This window comes from Priapulus caudatus, unplaced genomic scaffold (genome assembly GCF_000485595.1).
Source record: "Priapulus caudatus unplaced genomic scaffold, Priapulus_caudatus-5.0.1 Scaffold690, whole genome shotgun sequence".
Taxonomy (NCBI): domain Eukaryota; kingdom Metazoa; phylum Priapulida; class Priapulimorpha; order Priapulimorphida; family Priapulidae; genus Priapulus; species Priapulus caudatus.
This window is the reverse complement of record NW_014577751.1, coordinates 108,582-122,716: the sequence shown is the minus strand read 5'-3', so window position 1 is coordinate 122,716 and position 14,135 is coordinate 108,582. Positions and strand designations below refer to the sequence as shown.

The following is a 14,135-nucleotide window of genomic DNA, read 5'->3' as shown; positions in this document are numbered from 1 at the left end:
ACACCTGTCCCTATTAGGGCTGCCTTATATAACAGCATGTATCTGTTTAGGACTTATATAATCACGCCTGTAACTATACCGGCTGCTTATTAACACTGTAGCATTAGAGCGCTTATATCAACACCTGTACTAATTGGGCTGCCTATATAACCAATGTACTATTAGGCTGCTTATATTTTAACACCTGTACTATTAGGTCTGCTTATTTAACCTTATTATTCGGGCGCTTATAACACCTGTACTATTAGGGAGCTGCTTATGATACACAGACCAATGTACTAATTAGGGCCTGGCCTTATAACACCTCGTACTTAGTAGGGCTGCCTCTATACACACCTGTACTATAGGCTGGCGCTTATCATAACACAGTGTCACTATTAGGGCCTTGCTTTATCAGCGTACACCTGGTCAGCTATTAGCGGCTGCTTATAGCCACACCTGACTATCAGGGCTGGCTTATATTACAGCCTGTACTATATAAGGCGCTGCCCTTATGACACATGCTGTAACATCTAGGGCGCGCTTATAACAACACCTGTACATTAGCGCTGCTTAATAAGCACCGTACATTAGTGCTGCTATCAACACCCTGACTATCTAGGGACTGCTTTATTATAACACATGTACTATTATGGGCTGCTTATATACACACCGTACTATTAGGGATGCTTCATATAAACACCTGTAAGCTATTAGGTTGTATGCTATATAACGACCTGTAAGCTTATTAGGGCTGCTTATATAACATCATGTACCTCATTAGAGAAGCCGGCTTATATTAACACATGTGATCTATGAGGATGCTTATCTAACAACATGTATCTATTAGGCTGCTATATACACACCTGTACTATTTAGGGATGCCTTATATAGACACCTTGTACTATTAGGCGATGCTTTATATAACACCTGTGACTATAGGATGCTTATATATACAACCTGTACAATTAGGCTGCTTAATAAGCACATGTACTATTAGGGATGCTTATATAACACATGTACTATTAGGGATTGCCTTATATATACACGATGTACTAAGGCTGCTTATATAACACCTGTACTATTAGGGATGCTTATATAACACCCTGTACTATTAGGGCTGCTTATATAACACCTGTAGCTATTTAGGCGTTGCTATATTAACACCTGTTACTAGTTAGGGCTGCTATTATAAACACATGTAACTATTAGGGCTGCTTATATAACACATTAACTATATGGATGCTTATTATATACACTATTGTACTCATTATGTGCGCTATATAACAACCTGTACTATTAGGGCTGGCTTATAAAACCTGTACTCCTTAAGGGTTGCTTATCATAACACCCGTATCTATTAGGGCTGCTAATACACTAGCTGATTCAAATTTATGGCAATCAAGTGATTTTGATTGCCGATGCCCGACTATGGCTCTGACATTCTGGGTGAATCCGTATGAGCGCGGTATATCCCTCAGTGTTGCGTCCGATCCTGTTGTGGCGAACAGCTGATGAAGCTCACAGGCTCCGATGGACGATCACCCTGTAGAGAAACAACATGTAGAAATGCCACTACGTACCAAGTATTGATACACACGCAGCAAGACTAGAAACCGCAAAAAACGTAGTGAACATAACGAGCAAAAAAAAACTGTTTTTTATCGACTCACAGATATGATACAGCTTTCTTAACCAAGGATAAATACATAGAAATAGCATGTCATGCAGACTTATTTACATTGTAAACATACTGGACTTAATGCTACGCGCTGTTAATAGCCTTTATCGTCAACAACAAACCATCACAAAAATACCCAACACATGCCACAGCAATATCTGAGTCTTTTGATCGCATGACCCGGCAGGGTAGCAAGAGTCCGTAGTCAAACACTCCCTGATTTAACTGTCAGACTCGCTGAGTTGGACATATGCAGGACCGCTGTGACCTCCCTGACAATTCTGCATAGATATACTAAACAGTTTGATCCGAGCCCGGCTCGCAGTAATTACGCATATTTTTTACCAAATGACTCCACAGAAGAATTTAGCAAAACGTCACCCGCAAATTCATTTTGTTCATTATGCGCAGTACTACTGGTGTATACTGGCGGACGGACTCCCAGATTCCTGCTTGAGCTCTCCGCTTTTGATGTAAAGGAGTCGCTGGAAACTCTCTTAGGTTCTTTTCTAGTTCTGTTCTTCAAGTTAATTTCACCCTGGTTAGGCGTGAAAGCTTGCCGACCAACGTGATCATCATCTCCTGAGGTGGGTGATGGCGTCCGCAGTACGTCTATCTCGTGCCAGCACCAAAACCTGCACCAGTACGCTCGATCGCGTACATCTCCCAGTCCGATCCCTGCAAGTACCATGTGGGGATAGAGTACCCGGCACCTGGATAGGTGGACGCGAGGGGGAGGGAGGAGATGCAGGAACAGGGGAGAGAAAGAAAGAGAGAGAGAGAGAGAGAGAGAGAGAGAGAGCAGAGAGCGAGAGAGAGAGAGAGACGCGAAGAAGCGAAGAGCGAGAAGCGAGAGAGAGAGAGAGAGAGAGAGAGAGAGAGAGAGAGAGAGAGCCAAGAGAGAGAAGAGAGAGAGAGAGAGAGCGAGTAGAGAGAGAGAAGAGAGCGAGGAGCGAGAGCGCCGAAATGCGAGAGAGAGAGAGATGAGAGAGAGAGAGAGAGAGTAGAGAGAGCGAGACAAGGCGCGAGGGAGGCGGGAGGGAGGGAAGAAAGGAAGATGAAAGAGAGAGAGACGGCAGGTGAAGGTGGGAGATTAGCATGGATCACTCACTGGTAAACTATTGTATATAATAATTTATCTCCCGAATTATCATAAAATACGGCAGCTCAGGAGAAAGTGCTATGTAGCAATCTCATAGACAGTTTTCGGCTCTATACATGAGGTAGGAACTCCACACACAGATTTGAACTGACATCTGGGATAAATAGGTCAAGAATTACCTCCATTAAAATGAATGATCCATTAATGATATGTGCAAGCAGCAATGGACCAACGCCGTCACCCACTATAGCGTATGGTGAACCTTATTCGTGGTGTAACAGCGGTGCAAACGACCGGTTCCGCAGCAATGAGCAATGTATGCGTCGGAATCCTCTCAAAATGCACCTGTAACACAGCACCACCCTGGTGAGCAACATGCCACTAGTACATACGTCGGCCTGACAGACAGCTGGGTTCCGTTCATTGTCGCCTACGTTTTCCGGTCGTCGTTTTCACTGTTGAGCAACAATTCTCTATGTACACCTGAGTAGATTTCAGGTGAGTGAGGCGAAAGCATGGCAAGCTTCGATGTCACGTCCGGCCAAAAAAGGTTACAGCTCCTGCACATCTGCTGCATCTCACATCTGTGCTATCTCTACACCTGTGCATCTCAACCTGTTCATCTCACACTCTGTGAATCTTGACAACCTGTGCATCTCACGATCTATGCATCTCACACCTGTGAATTCTCAATCCCTGTGCAGCTCACACCTGCTGCCTTCTCCCATCGTGTGCAGCTCAACACCTGAGCATCTCAGCCCTGGCATCTCCACCTTGTCCATGCACCTGTCACTCCCAGCAGTGTCCATCACCATTGGCATCTCACACCTGGCAGTCTCACACTGTAACAGTCACCTGTGTTTGCAGGAAAGGCTGACACGTCTGTCCGTCGCTACGGCAACGTGCCAGATTCTCATCATGTTGTCTGTGGCACAGGACACAAGCAATGCGTCGCGACCTGCAACACAGCACAAACGACAACTGATCGTTTTAAATTACTATATATGTAGGGATGAATAACGCCAAATATTTTCACGACATTTTTTATATATTATATTGTCATATATATTATTATTATGATAAGATATAGTCTAATGGCATGTATAGTAAGTAACACAACACACAGAGTAATAGTTTGTCGGCCAGCTATGCCAGTGTGAAAAATTAACATTTTCAAGTAGAACGTACGTCTAAAAGTACTCGAAGTGAGTGAAGTGGAACTGTACACGCACCGTTGCTGCAGGGGGCAGCACTGAGCATGCGTATCTCGCCACTGTGCGCCTGCATGCGGGCCGGCGTCATGACGACAACGTCTGACTCCAGCAGCGACAACTGTCCATCCACATGGCCTGCGAAGATCACAGCATCCTCCCGCATCGCTCCGTCGCTAAGCGGCGCCACCTACATGCAGAACACATGTTATCCCGAGGTGAAAACACACTGTGTAGATCCTACGCTGAGTGAAATACCACTACAGCGCTAAGTTCATGCTGCTCCGCTAAACCGGTCTACCCATACGCGTGGCAGAATACATGCGCAGCATCTGTCTCTACAAAGAATGGGAACGAAAGAAGAAATCGTGATGGGGCTAAGGTCTGACAACAGCTAGAATATAGCAACCATCAACTCATAACATATATTAGGAAGATCAAAATAGAGTTGCTCTGCCCATGTAATTAACCCTTCTACCTATGTATTCATCGGTCCAGCAGCCCATTGCTCTGCCACAGGCACCTCACCGGAGAGTAAAAGGCTACACGAATAGGAAATAGGAAATATAACATATATCGAATTAAGATGCATTAGGGATGCCAGGATGTGGACGTACCAGGATCACATCTGTAATACACAGTACACGGGTGTCCGGGTGGGAAGGCTTCAGACAGTGGGAGACACTGCATGGATTGCTGCTGCCACTAAATACCATCACTGAAACATGCCCACAACAACGACGTGTGCGTCAGTGATGAAAAAAAAACAATGCAGAGTGAAAGAGATGAAAACAAGAAAACAGTGGTCGCAGCCGAGGAATGTTTTTTGAGTGTGAAATTAACAAATAAATATGCGTGTGCCACATATGGCATGTGTGTGTGTGTGTGTGTGCGTGCATCTGTGTGAGTGTGTGCGCGTTTGTGTACGTACATGCATGCGTGCGTACGTGCGTGCATTCGAGTGTGCGCGCTCACCGGTGCCTGACATGTGCACAGCATACACAGCATCCTGCCGGCGACGGTAGACAAGCTCTGTGAAAACCTGCAGATCAGCCATCGGGTAAATCATCGTGAGCAGCGTGCCGGACGCCGGAGACACGATGCGCACGCCACCGTCCTGCAACACCGACATCAAACATAGGTCAATGCAACGTTGAGGTCAACCATAGGTCAATTACAGGTCAATGCAATGTTGAAGTCAAACATAGGTCAATTACAGGTCAAACATAGGTCAATTACAGGTCAATGCAATGTTGAAGTCAAACATAGGTCAATGACAGGTCAATGCAATGTTGAGGTCAAACATAGGTCAATGCAACATTGAGGTCAACCATAGTTTGTTGATTAACTCTTTCACTGGAGCAATCACTGCATAGTCAATCATATGAGAATTTCAGATTTTTTAACCCGGGTGAAGCCATTATGCAGCTCTCGCTAGCACCATGGTGCACTCACCTCCGCAGCAAACAGGATGCGGGCAGGGAAGCCCTTCTGCTTCACTCTCAGCATCTTCCTGACGGTAGAGTTGACAGGACAGAAGAGCCGGTGACTCTGCGCCATGGCAACAACAATAGCAGAGCGACATGTGACACATCTCCTCAACGCTTTCGCTGACGATGGCTCACCTTATTCATATCGGGCAGACTTTTTCCTCTTATATAATCAGTTCAACAAATTTTCTCAGATATTGTATGTATTTTCATCAGCAATATGGATAATATCGGGAGTGAATAATAATAGATTCTATTATGATTCAATCCTGATAATATTAGATATAGGTTTGCTTATATTGCACACAATAGCATAGATTAGATATTAGATGGTATATAGACTTACCATGTTGAGGTCCCACACTTTCACCTCGTTAGATGTGTTGTAATACAGTTGCTTCTTGCCTATCAGGCCAAGGCCCAACACCTCCTCCCCAAGATCAACACGCTGTGTCTATAACATATAAATTAGTGCAGTGGACAAGCACATAAAAATTGACACATTGTGCACTTTTGGTTAGAATTGTGAATATATAAAATTTAATAAATATAAATATGATGACTTAGGTGTATACATCATATGATTGAAACGGATTTCTTCAAAAAGGTGCCATTATTGACAAGTTTTTTGTTTAAGTTTGCCTGTTCTTATGTATAACTTCCATCTCCTTCTGGTACTGAATCGAACGGTTATGTTTTACCTAGTAAACCACAAACCAACCACTTGCATTTAGCTTATGAATACTAATTGTGTATACACAAGCATATATATGCATGTATTATGTGCATGCAAGAATATATATGCATCTACATGTGTGCATGCAAGAACACATATTACGCATGTACGTGAGTGTGTGCATGAATGTTTGGTAAAATGTGATTGGTTTTATATTGCACACTCACACATGCAAAAATGTTAAGAGCATACATGTTATCCGTATTCCATAGAGTATATTAATTATTGCTATTACCAATTCAAAGGTATCGAGCCTCCAAATGCGCAAGGTCCCATCTTTGGACGCAGAAAACAACAAATGTTCTGGGCCGTACACCTCCAAGCCTGCCGGCATTAATTCAACAAAGATTTGCAGGTTATACTACACAGAGCAGCACACTGGGACAGTATATGATTATAGCGCATGCCTGATGTTTATGACGAATCGAGCAACCACCAAGAGTCTCACCTTCTTTACGGTCGTGGTCGAGTCAAACACATCCCCTTATCGGCACTGTAGGCCATGGGAGTCGCGTAAGATGCTGGACGTTAAGGGATTTGGGATGGAGAGTTGCTAAAATGTCTAGGATCTCGGGCTAAAAGGTTTGGAGAGCCCACTTCAATCACTGCTTCCACCCCCATTTTCCCACTTCAATCACTGCTTCCACCCACAATTTCCCACCTCAATCACTGCTTTTGTGCCCTTGAGAAAGACTATTTGTCTTTTTTGCTCACAGAGTGGGAGACTGGTTGTCTGCCTTTGTCATAGTCACTAGTAGTAAGCCAATAAACTTTCACCACCGCTCTCACTCTAAGTGCAACATGTGCAAACCAAGCACCTGTTTAGCTTTCCATCCCAGGGCCACGTATGTGCTTATCAATACTGTATATTCTGTATCATGGTTCATACAGGACTGAAAATTTGTACAAGGACTTTTCAAGGAATTTTCAAGGACATTTTATCAGAAATTCAAGGACATTTTATCAGACATTATATCAGAATTCATACACAGAACAAAACATACCTGGATTAATTTAATAACCCCATTCTTAATCACTGTCACCTCTAAAACTTACCTGGATCACATTAATAAACCCTTCTAAACACTGTCACTTCTACAACATACCTTGATTTACTGACTGATTTTATTGACTTACTGTAATTTGTGATCATAATTTAACTGTCTATCATGTCTATAGCTTTTTAAGCTCATTTAATGCAATTTTTATTGAGGTTTGCACATTATTGATGCTACAAAATTTCTTTTTATTACAGGCAAGGATTCTTTCTAAAAATTCAAGGACATTTTCATGAAATTCAAGGACTTTTCAAGCACAAAATCAACATTTACTAAATTCAAGTACTTTTCAAGAACTTCCCTCAAATTCAAGGACTTTTCAAGAACTGTGCGAACCATGTGTATAGAGGACAAAGATATAGAGTAAGACATGGCGATCACCTGTGATGGCGCGGCGGTGCCCGTGGAATGTGTGCATTGTGCAGAACACGACACAGTTCCACACGCGGATTGATCCGTCCGTGAATCCCGTGATGAAATAGTCATTACGCTTGTGGAACACTGACCTGCATTAGGCAATGAGGTCAACAGGTCGTAGGTAATGTTAATTCACACGATTATATCACATGCGTATTGTCAGGCCTTCACTAAAATAACAGATCGAACATCTTTCTTTAAACCGTAAATTTATGCAAACTCACAGTAGAACTTGTATACAATTAAGCAACCCAATATGCTAGATTTTTTTAGTCATACACTACGTCTCAACTTAGGTCAGGTTTACGCAGTTACAAGCATTTATATATAGCTGTATGCATACAAAGTTAATGTAAAATCTAAAGTGCATGCACTTCCAATTAAATTCAAGTCAAATTATGACATAAACATACCAACGAAGTTAGTTAATTACATCAATCGCACATCCTCGTATAGCTATAGCTATAGTTCGGTTTAAATTCGATCAAATCAAACACGAATAAAAGTTGCAGTCTTGCTGCCACAAGTGTGGTGTTTCCGAACTTGATGAACTACTGTATACGCCATATTTTTCGCGTACAGATATTTTAGCGAATTCAAACTTGACGGACAATTTCGCAAGTGGTTAATTTCGCGGTCGGTGAATTATGAATTTATTCGGCATTATTCTGTATGAATTATTTGCGCGTTGTTATTTTCGCAGTCGGGGACGCGTTCGCAAAATTTGCAAAAATCAAACCACCACGAAATATACAGCGTATACAGTATGACATCTGACCTACCGGGTCAGTGACACGTTCCTGCCCATGGGAACATAGAAAGCCTCCTGTCCACTAGTGTAGTCGATCACATGCAGGCCCAAGTCACAGACTACGAACAGCAGCTTGGTGCGTCGATACAGCTGGATGTCGTAGACCCACTCGTTCTGTCGCAGCAGTACGCACACCGTCGTAGACCTCCGTAATGGCTCCCGTATCTACCAACACACCACGGCAGATTCACACCTCAGTAACAGCTCCCGTACCTACCAACACACCACGGCAGATTCACACCTCAGTAACAGCTACCGTATCTACCAACACACCACGGCAGATTCACACCACAGTAACAGCTCCCGTATCTACCAACACACCATGGCAGATTCACACCACAGTAACAGCTCCCGTATCTACCAACACACCCGGCAGATTCACACGATACACCCGCCAGAGCATGGAGGCCCTACTGTAACCCCCAGGACAGGGTGTGTGCCGGCACGCGAGGGCACCACCGTCACCTCCCAGTGCGGCAATGTGCTGAATAAGTGTGGATATATATATACATTCGTTCAGGAGTCTATCAATATATATATATATATATATACAGGCCTCGAATTAAGTGACGAGAGGGGCAAGGCAATTTTTTGGGGGCATGTGAGAAATTGCCTTGAATTTTCTTCTAAACATGGCGATGGGGCCACCGAGGGCAATGTTAAAAGGGCATCAAGGCACTCTCACAATTTTTGAGAAGCGGCCACCAAGCGCACTTTTGTAAATAAAGGAAACTTCATAACCAAAATTAATACATCAACTTCTGCTAATGGAAGTACAGTAACAGGGTTCAACGTTAACTTTTTATTTCACTAGACCATCGGGCTAGTAACTGAGAAAAACCACTAGCCCTGACCTAACTTTCACTAGCCCAGACCCAGACCATTGTTATGAAAAACTTTGTGTCATCGTATGAATTCGACTAAAATTTCTCCAAATTTACTGCACACCAAACAGATCACAGCTGGCCATTCTTGCGCGAGCGTCGTTTCCCCGCGCTTTAAATCGCGTGCGGGCCGAGTCCACGTGCAGCATTTAAATATTCGTGTTCTACCACGGGCATACACAGGCACACGATTTATCGATCGTCTACTGGCAGCGGTTGGCAGCAAGCCACGTTTACGGTTATTGTTTTTGCCGAAGGGTAGACTGGTATCCTGGTATTCACGCTCTGCTAGACAATGTACACGCTCTGCGACAAACAGTGCGGCCGCGAACCAGTCTAGCCAGAGGCACCGACGGCAATTACAGAAAAGGGCAAGGCAGGTTACTGCCGTTGGTCGGGTTGGATTTTCAGGGGCAGTACGGCGATTGATAGGGGCACTGACGGCAATTGCCGTCGGTGCCGTCGGTTAATTCGAGCCCTGTATATATATATATATAGTCTATATATATATTAATAGACTCCTGATAAGTTCATGTAATACTGCTCATTGTCTTCTTACATTCTGACTGGTAAGTTTCCATGTAATGAAGCAGTTGGCGCCGCCTGCCATCAGATCTCCGGTTTCTTCGTTGTATGCCAGGCTGCATGCAGGTGAGAACAAAGGCAAAGGATGCTATATTTACTAAAATTAAATACAATTATAATACAATAGCACAAAGTAGAAACACGTGCAGATCAACTTACTGATTTTTGCCAGACACTGACGGGTTTTTTAGGTCTCAGCAAACATTAATTCATACCAATATCCAGACCTTAACATCATAAATCTGCAACTAATAATGAAGCCTTCCGTTATATCCTGTATCATTCTTGCAGGCAGTTAAGATAATGTATATAACACTCACCTTTATTAAACCATTATATAACAACAATTGCAGTGTGCAATCTTCAGGCAACCGTAAAGTTTGTCTAACATCCCTAATAGAAGCGTTTATCGTACCATTTTATGGTGTAGTTGCAGCTGGTACGTGACAGCTCCTTTAGGTGGTTTGAAGATGGGTCGAGCTTGAACACACACAATGACATGTCACTGCAGTAGCCAACAAAGACCAGCAGCTCCCGTATGTACAGCAGACATGTCACCAGTGGCCTGACAGGATATCTGAAACATTACCAAAATTTGGATTACAGTCATAGAAGAAAACGACAACTAACTGCAGGTGAATGTAGTATAATAACACCTATACATAAGGGTAATTCTAGATACTTCAATATAATAAAATTCTATTTTATAATTATACAGGTCTCTGTTCTATACAGATAATTTTACTGCACGACAGCTACTCAAGGGAAATTTTCAAAGCTGTCCTTTATTAACAGGTGTCTAATCTACTGACAATTATTGTGATAGGGTCTTACTGCTGTAGTGTAACTTCATCGGTTAGGCGATTGACGGACCAGACTGTGAATACGTTGCAAGTACCGGCTGCCTGTGGAACAACATAGAGGTCGCTGGCAGTAGTGCGCAGGGCCTCCACACACTGCAACGTGCCATTCACTCGGAACTTGTGCGTCAGCTAAGTCACAACATAAAAGTCATGATGAAAAATAAAGCCCTGTGATTTCATACAATTGTGATAAGTAAAACATTGACTGTGATACAGGAGTGAGTGTATATATAATTTTTGTAATAAGATTAACAATATTTTCTAGAAGCTATTATGATAAAATAACGACGATAAAGACACAATTCGATTGACCTGTAAGCCGTATGGTACAGTAATGTTGTACGGTGGCTGTTCATCGGTTTCGGTCTTTGCCCCGGTTGCTTTACCTATTGCTTTTAGCATACCCCATGCTCCTTCTGCAGTCTCCTGAACATCCCTCTTATCAACTGTCATTTCACTTGTCTTTTATTGGCTACAAGATTATAAGATGACAAACTCAAGTCAAGCATGGGAGTGGCAGTAGGACTCAAATTTCAGACTTGGCAGCGCACGCACTCGAGTTTTACACTCGTACTCTGCTTGCAGGGCCCTGTCATGAACGACAAACGATGCCTACGCCCATAACAGTGTTGATAGGCCTAAGTTAAAAAAAAAAAAAAAAAAGCAAATCACAAGTGCCCGCCGAGCCGACAGCGCTTCATCTAACGTCACCTGCGGGGTGACTCTGTGGATGGAGTGGTGCGGCCATTCCTAGTAAACCCCTGCTGAAACCCCAAATGTGTTCACATACGCCGCCGAACAGATCGCGAAGCACAGGGTATCACGGAACCTTCTCAAAGGAATTTTGTTGGATCGTAGGAAGTTGACCACGAAGATTGCGCGCGTACGTTTAAGTGTCTTCAAGATATAAAGATGGCAGTCCCATCTACGTAGGTAGCAACAAGCTATTGCAAGACAGAATATGGTAAGCACTCATCATTTACCTACGCAAGCCATACAGGCATGAAATAGAGAGCATGCCACCTGGCTAACTATTACGCAGGGCCAAAACTACATCAGTATATCACTATCCACATGCACTGGCAGTGGCCTGAGCACGCATGAGCATACCTAGTTAATGAACATACTGACGATACATGAATGCATAGGAAATTATACGATTTAAGAGCTAAAACCATTCTTCAACCAAATTTAGCTTATTGAAATTTCCACTTGTGGACATTGTAGCCTCACTACATGCAGGCAATGTATAGATTCTACTAGCAAACTGGCCAGTCAAATTCTTTCTAACTAGTGCGAACTAACAAATCCATGTTTGAACCCTCTCTTGAGGGGTTCAAAAGATTATCAGGACACTTACTCTACTCGACGTACAGTGGGAAAGCACATTTCATGGTTCCTTTCATAAAGCCATAAAAAGATGCAGTAGGTCACCGCTTGAAGACAAAAAGTTTCCAATCGCCTCGTCAGACCAATGTCCTCAGAAAATGTCTAAAATCTGCCCTGTGCCCCATTTAACCTGTGACCTCCAACTTTCGGCACCGAGTGATGGCTTTTCCTACCATTTGATGCTATCACCGACTATCACAAGCTAGGTCGAGCAGTTTAGATCTTGTGCCGCAATTCTGCATTTCCTCCTATACCTTAAGTTAAGAGGAAATGTTCCCCCTTCTTTTACACCCTTGACCTTTGACCTTTAACCCCAGCTTCGACATTCCAGAACTCGTTTTCGGATTACCCCCCCCCCACGTCCCGAATATCGTGCCGTACGTCGAGACGGGTTAAGATTTGTGGCCCAACTGTTGACGACGGCGGAACGGGACGATCATGCAGTCTTACAATTAAGCTGCACCGCGACTACGTCAGATGAGCTAATAAACAAATAAAATAAAATGCATAGGCCTAGACTTTGTGAAACTTTGGCTAATTAAACTTTTCGCGGGCAAGGTTCGGCCTCATTCATAAATGTAAGTTGTAACTACTAACTCAGTAACTGTTAGAAAGACCTGTAAGTTGTAACGCGTTTAGAGAGTTTAGTGACACATCTTAAAATTTGTTCGTGGCACCTCACTGTGTGTGACTGTGTCATGATACACAGGAGTCACGGAGTCACGGAGTCACTGAGTAGGGCCTAACACTAACATAACTGCTAAACAAAAGGCTGAAACCAAGGCAAACTGTCGTCTGCTGACACTTCACTTTCTGCAGCGTGCAAAACCATCACGCGGGACGTTTTGGTATTCTAAAATAAATATATGAATTACTGTGATATTACTTTAATAACATTGCTGTACATGCTGTAAATGCAGTCTAATAAATGCACTGCTCGTAACGTGTAAACTGCGTTAATTTGTTGGAAACCTTTTTTGTTTACGATCCGTCTACTCCTCTCCAAACGACGTCACAGGCGAGTGTGTTCACTTGTTGAATATTTTGTAAGGACGATGGCGATGGAAATAAAATGTCATGAATACACAGCTTTGTGGCAATAAACGGCAGAATACCATTTATGGCTCATCGCTTCAAAGGCGTATGAATCATTATCAAAATATAACTTCGAATAATTAAACCAGCAACATAAATAAAACAACAAGTTATAATTAAAATGAAAAGGGATTTACAATCAATGCTAGTAATAGTACCGGTATGTAAGAACCTATTAACATTCCTTTTATTTCAATGACATCATTTTATAATTTGACATATAAAACATGGGTGAGTGCTAGTAAAAAATATAAAAATATAACTATATTCAAAGCTCATACTTTTGAAGTGAATTGGCAACAAAGCCAATCCTAACAATTATATAAAAGTAGTAATTAAAAGATCATTATATGTGCTTAAATCCTTATAAGCATGGATAGTCATATGCACACTAGATCACGGAACAACCAACTTGGCGAAAAAGACAGAAAAATTTTACATGCACAGATATGGATAACAGCATGACAAGTAAACGTGTCCCTCAATGAATGACAGGGGAAATACCAAAACTTTCCCCATCTGCACTCTGCAACTGTAACAGGGAATGCATTCCCCGTTATTACACGATTATTCCCTCAACACATGTACAAACTTAATGGCGATTTCAGAAATTTAATTCAAAAACTCTATACCTGTAACGTAGCCAAACCACAAAGTTCTATCGAGTAACATAGAGATGTAGATTGCAATGGGTAATAGGAGCAACAATAAGGTAATAAACAAGGACATCGTGCGACTAATGACAACGTTGAGTACAATGGGAGATTATATTATTGATGGCGTAATTCTCTTTATTGCAGAGGCGCCGGAAGTGGGGGGGGCAGGGGGGCGGCC

At 42.7% G+C, this 14,135-nt stretch overlaps 1 protein-coding gene and 1 long non-coding RNA gene across 2 annotated transcripts in view; both read right to left on the bottom strand.

Moving 5' to 3' along the window:
* Positions 1 to 3,613: 3,613 nt before the first annotated feature.
* LOC106812816 (WD repeat-containing protein 87-like) lies at positions 3,614 to 10,518 on the bottom strand. Its single transcript, XM_014816800.1, has 11 exons — positions 10,370 to 10,518; positions 9,929 to 10,010; positions 8,457 to 8,650; positions 7,639 to 7,763; positions 6,435 to 6,523; positions 5,810 to 5,917; positions 5,429 to 5,524; positions 4,949 to 5,090; positions 4,591 to 4,691; positions 3,995 to 4,163; positions 3,614 to 3,720 (listed from the first exon to the last, which is right to left on the bottom strand). Exons 1-11 carry the CDS (start codon positions 10,453 to 10,455, stop codon positions 3,614 to 3,616), a joined length of 1,299 nt encoding a protein of 432 aa, XP_014672286.1. The 5' UTR covers positions 10,456 to 10,518.
* A 1,271-nt stretch (positions 10,519 to 11,789) lies between these two features.
* LOC106812819 overlaps positions 11,790 to 14,135 on the bottom strand; it is a 3,723-nt gene continuing 1,377 nt past the window's right edge. Inside the window, exon 3 of the long non-coding RNA XR_001394389.1 lies at positions 11,790 to 11,800. This is a non-coding gene — a long non-coding RNA (uncharacterized LOC106812819). The remainder of the gene's footprint in view (positions 11,801 to 14,135) is intronic.